Source organism: Anopheles coluzzii, chromosome 2 (assembly GCF_943734685.1).
Source record: "Anopheles coluzzii chromosome 2, AcolN3, whole genome shotgun sequence".
Taxonomy (NCBI): domain Eukaryota; kingdom Metazoa; phylum Arthropoda; class Insecta; order Diptera; family Culicidae; genus Anopheles; species Anopheles coluzzii.
Genome location: NC_064670.1, coordinates 40,229,885 through 40,241,850, shown reverse-complemented (window position 1 = coordinate 40,241,850; position 11,966 = coordinate 40,229,885). Strand labels below are relative to the sequence as shown.

General features: G+C 48.7%; 3 protein-coding genes across 3 annotated transcripts; all 3 read right to left on the bottom strand.

The window, feature by feature from the left end:
• Positions 1–2,043: 2,043 nt before the first annotated feature.
• LOC120949136 (putative serine protease K12H4.7) lies at positions 2,044–3,883 on the bottom strand. Its single transcript, XM_040366181.2, has 2 exons — positions 3,349–3,883; positions 2,044–3,275 (listed from the first exon to the last, which is right to left on the bottom strand). Exons 1-2 carry the CDS (start codon positions 3,747–3,749, stop codon positions 2,207–2,209), a joined length of 1,470 nt encoding a protein of 489 aa, XP_040222115.2. The 5' UTR covers positions 3,750–3,883; the 3' UTR covers positions 2,044–2,206.
• Positions 3,884–6,946: 3,063 nt separating this feature from the next.
• LOC120952173 (putative serine protease K12H4.7) lies at positions 6,947–8,785 on the bottom strand. The gene is made up of 2 exons (XM_040371353.2): positions 8,293–8,785; positions 6,947–8,212 (listed from the first exon to the last, which is right to left on the bottom strand). The coding sequence occupies exons 1-2, from the start codon at positions 8,712–8,714 to the stop codon at positions 7,117–7,119; spliced, it is 1,518 nt and encodes a 505-aa protein (XP_040227287.2). The 5' UTR covers positions 8,715–8,785; the 3' UTR covers positions 6,947–7,116.
• Positions 8,786–9,950: 1,165 nt separating this feature from the next.
• Positions 9,951–11,804, bottom strand: LOC120951966 (putative serine protease K12H4.7). The gene is made up of 2 exons (XM_040370997.2): positions 11,322–11,804; positions 9,951–11,243 (listed from the first exon to the last, which is right to left on the bottom strand). The coding sequence occupies exons 1-2, from the start codon at positions 11,747–11,749 to the stop codon at positions 10,148–10,150; spliced, it is 1,524 nt and encodes a 507-aa protein (XP_040226931.1). The 5' UTR covers positions 11,750–11,804; the 3' UTR covers positions 9,951–10,147.
• Between the last annotated feature and the right edge of the window lie 162 nt (positions 11,805–11,966).

Genomic DNA, 11,966 nt, shown 5'->3' with positions numbered 1-11,966 from the left:
TCAATTTACAGTAGAACGTCGATTATCCGGGGGCGGATTAACCAGCGGGCGGCTTAACCGTGCGCATAAATCTGACAGCTGTTCATACGTACGGCGAAAGTTTGCAGTGATAATCAATTGGGTAACCAGTTTCTTGTGAAGCTCTGTAGTGTCTATGGGTATTTTCGAAATTAATTTTTGTTCATGAACAGTTGTTAAACCTACAGTTATTGATTAAAATAATATTCTACTAACGATTAATCGATTGATTCTAGGTAAATTTATCATAAAACTAGTGAATTTTATAAATTTTATATGCGTTTGACATTTCTTGGACCATTATCCGTGCAAATCGATTAACCGGCAAACGTCCGGTCCCGAGCTGCCCGGATAATCGACGCTCTACTGTACTTGTTTTGAAATAAAACTTGTTGTTTACATTTTGTCACGGGCATATTTCCGAACAGAGAAGTGTTTATTTTTTCTACTTTCCTCGTTATGCTCCGTTATGCATTTCTATAAGGTGCAATTATTTTTTAGAAAGTAAGCCTCAGAATATGGGACTTTGCAAACATAGGTTTGAACGAACAAAGGAGGATACACCCTTCCTTGACAAAATAGAAGAAGAAGAAGAATTATTTTTTAGCTTTACTTCGAATTTGTAACAAGATTATAAACGTTTAATGGTATGGCGTTGGGATGGATAGATTGGTTTAAATAGTTTCATGCATTCATTAAACTTTCATTAAACTTGAGAAGCTTTCCACCCAAGGATTCCACAATATCAGTTCTTGGTATCATATCACCTTCAGCATCCATACAACCGATACAACCAAATGGCCAAATTCGCCTGTCGCTATCTATGAAATAAACGAACGGTAAAGAGCCGCCATTCAGACAAGCGTTGGGTTTGAATAATCTTTCATTGAGAATAATTTATATAAATCTTCAACGAATCTCGAATCGAATCTCCAAAGATTCTTCAATCGCTAAAGATTCATGTATTTAGATCAGCAGTCGGCAATCTTTGAACCAAATTCAAAAAATTATTTCGTATCGTTGTACGCGAAGAGCCAAATTGTTAAGCCAAGAGCATAACTGTGTGAAAGTTCTATGAAATATATGAGCAAATATTAAGAGCAGCCATCTTGAAATCAAAGAGCCGCATGCGACTCGCGGGCCGTACTTTGCCGATCGCTATTCTAGAAGATTCATGAATATATTAAAATTAATAAATCTCCAGGTATTTATGAACCTTTAGACATGTATGATTTTTTAAATATAGCATTTGCGCGATACCATGGTGCAGTGGTTAACTCTAGGCTTGAGCAATTCGGTTCGTTTCCATGAACGTGAACGTACTAGTTCTTTCATTTATATGAACTGAACGTGAATCGCGATTCATTCGTTCATTTCAGTTTAAAAAATATGGCAAATGGTTTCGTTTCACAAGAAGAATTACTTTATCACACCTTGAACATTATTTGGCAGACCAGTATAATCTTTATTTCGACGGGTAGGACGTTCTTTTTGTGAAGGATCTTGTCATACGGTTCACGTTCATATTTGTATTGGATGAAATGAACGACCTGGAGACGTTCTTTATTTCGACGGATAGGTCGTTCTTTTCATGAACGTTCTGGTATTATGGCTCACGTTCATATTTGTATGGGAGGAAATGAACGACCCGGCTTTGTATGACGTTCTTTATTTCGACGGGTAGGATGTTATTTTCATGACCAACTCAGTACATTATGATTTATAAAGAATCGATGAACGGAGATTAGATGGACGTAGTTCGTTCGTTCTTTAGGATGAATTGAATGAATCATACAGTTCTGGTTCTTGAGGCACAACTCTAGTTAACTAGCACGGCTGAACAACATTCCTTATTTTCGTGTTGTCGTTATGCGACGAACACTATCGCTGTGATAACCGGGACGAGGGAGAAAAATAATCTGCACCCGAATGGAAAACCCATTTTGTGCATCCTGAAGTTAGTATACATCCTTCAAATTTTTAGCGAATCCTCCTATCCAGTCTATGGTAAGTAATGATTGTGAAAATGTTAGATATAACTGGTTTATTTTTTCATTTTATGTGCATTAGTCCAGTGTCACAAGTTTACTTTATAACAATTTATGATACTCTGCTGACTATTAAAAAAAAAAAACATTTCAATGCTCTTTCAACAATTTATGTTACTAAACTCCAAAAACTCCACTAACTAACTAAGCCAACTCTCAACGTACCCCACGATTTCCTCTCTAACACGCAGCAAATCCTCTGAATCGAGCGGAGTCTCCGCCATCCAATCGAGTGATACGACCGCGCCCTTTATAACGAACGCATTGGCCAGTAGATTCGTGTAGTCGGTGAGCGAAACGAACCGGGTCGGATCGTGCTGGGCATTCACGTAAACCACATTCGTGACGCGTGGATCATCCGCACCGAAGTGCAAATTCGTCAACCGCACACCGTCATACACGACGGACTGATCGATCCACTCACCAAACACCGCCCGGCACGTGTCGATAAAGTACCGGTAGGTGATGCGCGTCCCAAACGGACTGCCCCCGGACGACGACGTCAGGAACCATCCGAACTCGGTGCACAGCTGGTACGTGCGCTGCCTAATGCCAAAGTCCGCATTGTTCGGTACGCCAACTTCCTCGTCCAGTGCGCTCGCAATGTTGCTCTCGAAGTCAAACGGCACGCAGTCGAACGCACCGTACCGGCGCTCGAAAAAGTTTGCCAACACTTCCAGTGCCGTCTCGGCCGGATCGGCAAGCAGTTCGGCGCACATGCGCGTCACCGAGTCGGGGCTGGCCTGGCCAAACATTTCCGCCTCGAACGAACTCTTCAGCCCGTAGAAGAACGTTTCGATCGTGAGCGGATCGTCGGCCCGCAGTGGCACACACGTGCGGAACATCTCCGACAGGCGGCCGTACAGTCCAGCGTCTATCAGGTTCTCGGCCGTGCGGAATCCACGCCACACGATACCATAGCAATCGTCATGCCCGAGCGTGCGGATCGTTTCGCCCATATCCTCCCCGTACTCGGCAAAGTCAACACGCGCTATGACGGATGCGGTCGACCCGTAGGCACCATCGATGAGGCTGGGGAATCGCTGCCGGGCCCAGATGGCAACCGCTCCGCCATACCCGAGTCCGTGCAGGATGACCTTCGCGTTCGGGTCACGCACTACCTCGCGGCGCAGATGGTCAATCCATTCGATCAGATCGATCAGCGCCTGTTCGACGCTCAGGAACCGCATGTTGGGCGCGGAATAGTCCCTACAAAAGGTAAAAAATGTAGTTCATTACCAATTTATAACGGCATTTTATGTTTTCGCGGCATCATTCTTACTCGACTGGCGAGCTGCGACCGTAGTACCGATGCTCGTTGCTAAACAGCCAACCGCCTTGCCGTCGCGCAATGTCGTGAAACAGCCCATTCTCGATGAAGTACGGGTTCAGTGCATTGTTGCCTCCGACGACGATGAAAATGGGTCCACCCGGTCGATAGTACTCGCCGTTCGAGACGTAATTGAACTCGAACGTTGCTCTGTTCTGCACGTCAAAATGATCGACGCGTGTTCGAAATCGGAATGCTTCCGAACGCTGCGCCACATATCCGGCCGGTACGTTCACGTCCGCCCTCGGGTGGAGAAGATCTAGCAGCAGCGGTCCAGCATTACTTCCGAATGCAACTGCAGCAAGTGCAGAGAATATGGCAACACGAATCGGGACAGCCTGTGTACGTGTCATCCTGTGTGCGAAAAGGGTAACGCCGAGATACTGAAACAGTTCTGCCAGTGGCCAGAGCAGTTTAAAAACGCGATGTTCCGGACTCCCTAATCCCCCGAGTCAAGATAGATGGTGGTTTCGTATCGCGAAACAGGTGCAGAATCACCGGAAGGGCTGTTTTCCATTGTTGCGGTTGCATGTATGCATGGTATCAGATAATGAAATTAGTCACGCGCTTCGATAAACCAAATTTATTGTGCCGAATAGATTAAGCTTTCCAAGTGCTATCGGTCGATTCAGATGGGATGTTTTATGGAGGATTTTGCACTTTAATTCCAACAACCATGTGATGAGATTGTTTATTTAGGGTTACATAGCTTAGCTCGTAAGGGAAATTAAATAACCATTGCTTGAAAGATAGGTTGGCGGTGATCATCTTCTGCAGTTTGCAAATACTCAGAAGATCTTTTAGCACGTTACAGAAGTATTTATTCATATCGTAATTTCTTTAAGGGCCATATAGCTACCCAGAAAGCTTTATATTAGTGAAGGGTCATACTATTCATTTCCCGCCTCAGAGTCGGGTGCGAGCCTGTCGGAATCCAACAATTCCAACCCGTGGGTGCAGTGGGTACACATACCGGACTCGTTGCACCTACTGAACATACTTCTGCCTATGGGGTCGATCCTTACGACTCCGGAGTTGCTTAGGGATGGCTCTAACCCGGTAGGTTCGGGTCGATCCGTCCATCACTACTGTATGTACGAGTGGTCTCCAAGCTATGGTTCACGATAAATTTGATTTTTTAACAAGAAAAGCTAACACATATTGTTCACTTTTTTCCCCACAATCAAGATTAAACTTTCAACAAGCATGTCTAGAATAATATGAAACATATTTTTGATCAAAAAGCTTTGAACTTTGTCTACTAACTACATGCACTTAATATAAGTGCACTGCGGCAAATGAATTTTTGAATTACGTCCGTAACCCTAAAAAGGCTGGAGAACACTGGTTTATACGACACTTTGAACACCAAATTTCAAACCAAAGTGATCATAGAATTTTCCTTCATATTAATATATCAGTCATTCATGTCTTTTCATTGCGAGTTTATCACCATTGATAAAAAATCAAGAAGGAAGTTTGGTATTACTGCAACAAATACCAATATCCAACGATGTTGAATACCACCGACAAATGCCTATTTAAGAAGAGATGAGCTAACTTGTCTTATATTCAAAGTAGCTCTCCGTTACTCTGGGGCAATGGTTTAGAGATCAATCTACTACTTAGTAAAAGGCAATCCGTCTCTTGGTTCTCTTGTACAGTAGACCAACTATTAACGGTAACACGTCTACGTGTCGATAAAACCAACCAGTTTTCGGGACTGAATGATCCCTAATGTTTTCGCTGTTTATTAAGGACTACTGATCACACTGATCTACCCGGATCAATGTCTAAGTGCTAAGCAGATCACTAAAAATTCTTCTTACGGCTCGTCGTCCACGGTATTCGATTGTTTATCTCTTCAAAACTAGCTCACCAATTTTTGGTGTTGTTCTCAAGGGCTTGTGTTGTGTACTGAAAAGTGTCTCAACATTTTTTGGTTATTTGTTGAATAAAACCCACAGAGCCAACTGTAGTTGTCTCTTAATCACAGTTACTGTAACCATGGATCGCAGGTGGACTTCGATGGATGTAAAACTCTTATTGCAATTCCACATCGATCATGCTCTTAATAAGACGAGCATATTCTTGATATTGTCGATCGGTCGTCCCGTGGTACAGTCGTCAACTTGAACGACTCAATAACTTGCCCGTCATGAGTTCAAGTCTAGAATGGACCGTCCCCCCGTAGCAAGGATTGACTAATCCGACAGGGTGGTAATGAATTAAGTCTCGTAAGCCTGTATAGGGCCGGCATGTCCGCATAGGACGTTACGCCAAATGGAAGAAGAAGAAGATTCTTTGCCTTTATTATTCGCTTTACTTCTGTTATTGGCGATCATTTCATGATTATGTTCTTGGAGTGTATGTATTAATGGTCTGGTATCCGAATGAAAATGAAAATGAAAATGAGGAATGAAAAGGGATCCAGAGTTCATCGATGTTGTTGTGTTTGCTACTTTTCTCGAATGGAGAAGAATGTGTTACTCTCTCATGGGCCTATCATAACGTACTTTGCTTTAAGGAAGGAGCAAAACTGACCTTAGAGATCCAAAGCTTCTGTAACCATGGTAACAATAACAACAACAACAACAACAACAGCCACATTGCTGTGATCCACACTTAGACATATGACTCTGGATAGTCGACATCTTTAAATGAGAAAGTAAGCCTCTGAATATGGGATTTTGTAAACATAGGCTTGGACGAACATACACCCTTTCTTGACAAAATAGAGGAAGAAAAATACGTGATCCACACTATTCTAGCCTGCGAACAAAACAATATGGTAACATTACGCAACAAATTAACGTCAGCGTCTGTTTACGCTTCGTAACAAAGTTTACAGCTTGTTTGTACAGATCGGCAACACAGTACAGGAGCGCGATTAATAAAATATCAATTCTACAACTGCTAATCGGAAGTCGCTCCGAGCCAGATAAGATAGGCCGACGATATCGGAGCCCGATTATTCAATTATATGATCCACATGGGTTGCCCAGCATGAGGCACAAGGCAAGATCGTCCGATAAGATTAGTAATGTCCGTTAGCCTTCGGCCAGAACCCTGAGAAAGGCAGGAATGAGAACGACCGGGAATGAGAAAAAAAAAACAAAACACACTCGGAAGTGAAATTGTGCTGTGTGTAATCCTTTTAATCCCTTAAGGTACGATATCAACACGGACAGCAGTAGAAGCAGGAGTCCTTTACGCATTGAAATACCCATTTCCGCCCCATTGATCTACGATTTATTGCATTCGCTGTTGGTAGGTGGATTAGCATTCCTCAAAGCACAGCAAAGTCGCGCGATCGCTCTGCAAAGTACGTAATTGCGGTAACGATAACAGCTGCATACCTACCTGGTTGGCTAATCGAATTAATCGCGCACAGCTGTCTGTTACGTGCTGACCCCGTACCGTGCTCCTTATCAGCAAAAGAACAGTCCCCCTTTCCTTGCCAATAAATGCCTGTACAAAACACTCCCCCTTCTGATCGATTGTGATAGCAATGAAACGATAATCCAAAGGGCACACAAAGGGGCCACGATTTGTTTTATGTTGGCTTTATCAAGCCGAATGTGTTTATGGCTTTTAATTGGTCAAACTAACGCTCTGCTTACATTATGCAATCGCTCCGCCGAAAGGAGATGGGTGGAACTGTGCGTGGGGTGGCTAGTGGCCCCAACTCCTTCGCCAAATGCCTCGCGCTTTCCACACTCACTTCCGGAACGGGCTGATCGGCGAACCGAGCCAGGTGGTGATGTACTCCTCCGCCATGTGCTTGGTCTCGAGCATCTCCTCCGAATCCATGCCACTGATCGCGCGGATATCCTCGGTGTAGAAGGCGGCGGGCGTGACGCGCGCATTGGCCAGCAGGTTCGTGTACTCGGTGATTGACACGTGGCGGAACGGATCGATGCCACCGTTCGTGTACAGCACGTTGGTGATGCGCGGATCGGTCGCACCGAAGTGGAAGTTCGTGAGGCGCACGCCATCGTACAGCACCTCCTGGGTGAGCCACTCGCCGAACACGGCCGAGCATTCGGCCAGGAACAGATCGTACGTCACCTTGGAACCGAACGGCTGGTCGCGCGACTTGGCCGTCTGGAAGAAGCCAAACTCGGTACAGATGTGATAGTTCAGCTGGCGCAGACCGAACTCCGCGTTCTGGGGCGCATCCACCGACTCGTCGCCCAGGATCGAGATGAAGTTCTCGAACGACAGATCGAAACAGTCACGGATCTCGGAGTAGCGATCCTTCAGGTAGGCGGCCAGCGCTTCCATCGGCGTTTCGTACTGCTCGTCCGTCAGCACGTTGCACACGCGCTGCACGTTCTCAATGTTGAAGTCGTCGAACATGGACAGCTCCAGCGACAGCGTCATCAGATGCAGGAACAGCTCCACCTGCAGCGAGTTCTCCGCGTCGATCGGATCGCAGGTGTTGAACAAGCTGGACACGATATCGGTGCGGCCGGCGTCGAGCAGGTTCTCGGCGGTGTGGAACGCACGGAAGATGGAGTTGTAGCACTCGTCGCTGCCCTTGATGCGGATCGTGTTGCCAAAGTCCTCGGTGAACTCCTCGAAGTTGACGGTCGCGCGCACGGTAGCGCTGGACACCCAGGCACCGTCGATGATGTTCGGGAAGCGCTGGCGGGCCCAGGAGGCCAGTGCACCGCCGTAGCTGAAGCCGTGCAGGATGACCTTCGCGTTCGGGTCGCGCATGACCTCGCGCTTCAGGAAATCGATCCATTCGATCAGATCGAACAGGGTCTGTTCCGTGCGCAAGAAGCGCAGATTGTCCGACGACAGATCCCTGCCAAGAAAAAAGAGTGGGGAATGACGATGCCAGTTAGCGCTTGAGTAAGTGCAGAGGAGGGTCCTAGGTGTACTCACTCAGTCGGAACGCTGGTGCCGAAGTAACGGTGCTCGTTCGTAGCCAGGAAGGCACCCTGCAGGGCGGCAATATCCTTGAAGTGCGTTTCGTCGATGAAGAACGGATTGGTACGGTGATGGCCTCCGACGACGATAAACAGCGGGCCGCCCGGGCGGTAGTACTCATCGTTCCACAGGAAGTTAAACTCGAACGTGTCGCGGTTCTGCGGGTCAAAGTGGTTGATGCGCGACGTGAAGCGGTCCTCAACGATGCGCGGGTTCGGCACGTAATCCTTCGGCACCTTCGGGGCCTGGAAGTTGGCACCGAACATGCCGCCGAGCAGCTCCATGGGCAGCCGGGACCGCTTGCCGGACGGTACCGTCTTGGCGAAGGTGGTCGAAACGACCGCCACTGCCACCAGCAGCACTAGCGTAAGCTTCATCCTGTACTCAATGCGCGTGTTCCCTTCCCTTTCACTAACAATATACACAACGGAATGGTCAGCCGGCGCCCGGTGCGTTGGTTAAATAGTCCCCTTCCCGAGGACAGGAACGCACACTTTCCCACGGGAGTAGTAGCACCCACCCAGGAGACTATCCGACCCATTCCCTCCGCCCCGTTCCACGAGGCAAGGAACTCACTCCGTCACTCATTTGCCTGCAGTTAGAAAGCGATGGAATGAGGTAAAGTCGCGTTGTCGTTTTGTATGTATTGTACCTTGTTGTTTGTCGATTATGCTCTCACGATTTGAATTACTACACACTCTTCAGTCGATGTGAACGCAATCATGGGGAGGGTGGGTGGCGCGTGTGATGGTAAAACGAGCGCAAAAGAGTACCATAAACCGCTGGCTTGCTTATCAAGGATCTGAGAATATTTGGAAGCGCGGAAAGTACCTGTAACGATAAGAAAAAAGCACGGCCCGGCATGACGTTGCCTGGTGTATCGTGTAATCGTGTTGGGATTGGGAAGTGCGTAAGCAGCATCGGTTGCGGCTGTATGTGGTTCGGACGGTTCTCATAGGATGATAACGGCGACGCAGTGAAGGAAATGCGTGAATGAATTTCAATTCGAGTGCCTGGGTTAACGAGTAAAGGATAAAGGAGACTTCAACGCACTGCCAAGACACGAACACAGGGTTGTTGGTTGATTTGACCGTCCACAACTGGTTGTGCAGCTGGATCTCTTTTTGGGCCCAAATGAATTGTTTTACTAATTGCAAACTGATTATTTTTAATTAAATTTTAAAAAAATGCCCCAACTACACGTAACGCAAATCACTCGATTTCGTCAGGACATCGTACTGGATTCCTCGAAATAGGCAATGGTTGCTTCGTCACGGTTGCGATAACACCTGCCAAGGCTTCGGCCTGCTCAGATAGGGCTATAAATCAGCAGCAAGCCGCGGCAGCCCTACCATAAGGCCATCGACACACACACACACAACGGACACACAGTTTTCTTATCTAAATTGGCCTGCCCGAAAATTTGTAACGATTCATGCTGAACGGTGCCACCCATTTGCGGGGCTCTGATGTGCCGGGTCGTTAATGAGGCTATTACCGTCTTATCCTACACCACCAGCCCATCATAATGCCAAGGCAATAATAGTAAGACGATCAAGACGGAAAGCGCAGCACAGCAAAGAACGGAAGCAATGATATGGAAGTCAGTGTGCTACTATTTGTGTTAGATTTAGGTTTTTATTGTTGTTATTGTTTTTTTTTTCACGCGGACACTTGCGCACTGGCGTTGCTGGTGGATCCTACCCGACGTGACCGCGTGATGTACGGTCATGCGTTTGGTGACGGGCTAAGGCAGGATTGGGCAGATGACCGCTTACACTTAGGCTTAGAAGACAGAGCTACGGTGGGTCTACTTGCGGAACGGGCTGATCGGCGATCCGAGCCAGGTGGTGATGTACTGCTCCGCCATGTGCTTGGTCTCGAGCAGCTCCTCCGAATCCATGCCACTGATCGACTGGATGTCCTGGCCGATGAATGCTCCTGGCGTGACGCGCGCATTGGCCAGCAGGTTCGTGTACTCGGTGATCGAGACGGCCCGCAGCGGGTCCAGCTCACCGTTCGTGTACAGCACGTTGGTGATGCGCGGATCGGTCGCACCGAAGTGGAAGTTCGTGAGGCGCACGCCCTCATACACGACGTCCTTGGAGAGCCAGTCACCGTAGGCGGCCTGGCACTCGGCAAGGAACAGATCGTACGTCACCTTCGTACCGAACGGTTGGTCGGGCGAGGTGGTCATCTCGAAGTATCCGAACTCGGTACAGTCCTGGTAGCCGGCCTGGCGCAGACCGAACTCCACGTTGGCCGGTGCGTTGATGTCCACATCGGTCAGGTAGCGGATAAAGTTCTCGAACGACAGATCGAAGCACTCGCGCGTGTCGGCGTACCGGTCGAGCAGGAAGGCGGACAGGGCCTCCAGCCCGGTGCCGAACTCATCGTCCGTCAGCGCATCGCACACGCGGCCAATGTTTTCAATGTCGTAGTCCTCCACCATGGCCGCCTCGAGCGAGAACATCATGGCGAAGAAGAACAGCTCCACCTCGAGCGGGTTGTCCGTGTCGACCGGGTCGCAGGTGTTGAACATCTCCGAAATCATCTCCGTGCGGCCGGCATCGATCAGGTTCTCGGCGGTGTGGAACGCCTGGAAGATGCGGTTGTAGCACTGGTCGCTGCCCCGCTCGCGGATGATGTTGCCGACCTCGACGGCGAACTCCTCGAAGTTGGTGGTGGCACGGACCGGCGCACTCGAGCCCCAGGCACCGTCGATGATGTTCGGGAAGCGCTGGCGGGCCCAGGTAGCCAGGGAGCCACCGTATCCCACACCGTGCAGAATGACGCGTGCGTTCGGGTCACCCATGACCTCGCGCTTCAGGAAATCGATCCATTCGATCAGATCGAACAACACCTGCTCCGTGCGCATGAAGCGAAGATTCTCCGTCGACAGATCTCTGCCAAAGACGAGCAAGCGGAAACGGAGTTGTTAGACATTATCCCCCACAAAGAAACGACCTTCCTCATACACTTACTCGGTGGGGTAGCTCTCGCCAAAGTAACGATGCTCGTTCGTGGCCAACCAGGCGCCCTCCAGTGCGGCAACATCGCGGAAGTGGCTGTTCTCCATGAAGTACGGATTGACCGGATAGTGGCCACCGACGACGATGAACAGTGGGCCTCCCTGGCGGTAGTACTGGTCGTTGTGCAGATAGTTAAACTCGAACGTGTCCCGGTTCTGCGGGTCAAAGTGATTCACACGCGACGTAAAGCGACCCTCGACCGTGCGAGGGCTCTGCGACACGTAGCCCTTCGGCGGGCGGATGCCATCCTTGCGGGTGAACATCCGCTCGATGCCGGGCGGCAGACGGCGGATCTTGTCGATCGACTTGCCCGAAGCAACGACGATCACGGCCAGCAGCAGCAGCGCTGCCAGCCTCACACTCGCTGAGCTAAGCTTCATCCCGAGGCCGGTTGTACGGTTGGTTGTACGATTAAAGACTAAACGGTTTCCAGTCGTTTGCACGCCGGTTAAATAGGAAGGCCGGCGGGACGAGCGCCGCAAGACACAGTCATCGATCCGGGCGGACCATAAACGGTCGGATTTAATCCTTATCGTAGTAATATTATCGAAACAAATTGTATTCCAACCATGACGGGGGAAGAATCATAGACCCGCC

Excerpts from the sequence above, each read along its gene's own strand:
- LOC120949136 (XM_040366181.2), bottom strand. The coding sequence starts at position 3,749 with ATGACACGTACACAGGCTGTCCCGATTCGTGTTGCCATATTCTCTGCA. Across the intron at positions 3,276-3,348 it reads GGTCGCAGCTCGCCAGTCGA|GGACTATTCCGCGCCCAACA; the intron begins GTAAGAATGATG and ends TACCTTTTGTAG.
- LOC120952173 (XM_040371353.2), bottom strand. The coding sequence starts at position 8,714 with ATGAAGCTTACGCTAGTGCTGCTGGTGGCAGTGGCGGTCGTTTCGACC. Across the intron at positions 8,213-8,292 it reads GGCACCAGCGTTCCGACTGA|GGATCTGTCGTCGGACAATC; the intron begins GTGAGTACACCT and ends TTTTCTTGGCAG.
- LOC120951966 (XM_040370997.2), bottom strand. The coding sequence starts at position 11,749 with ATGAAGCTTAGCTCAGCGAGTGTGAGGCTGGCAGCGCTGCTGCTGCTG. Across the intron at positions 11,244-11,321 it reads GGCGAGAGCTACCCCACCGA|AGATCTGTCGACGGAGAATC; the intron begins GTAAGTGTATGA and ends CGTCTTTGGCAG.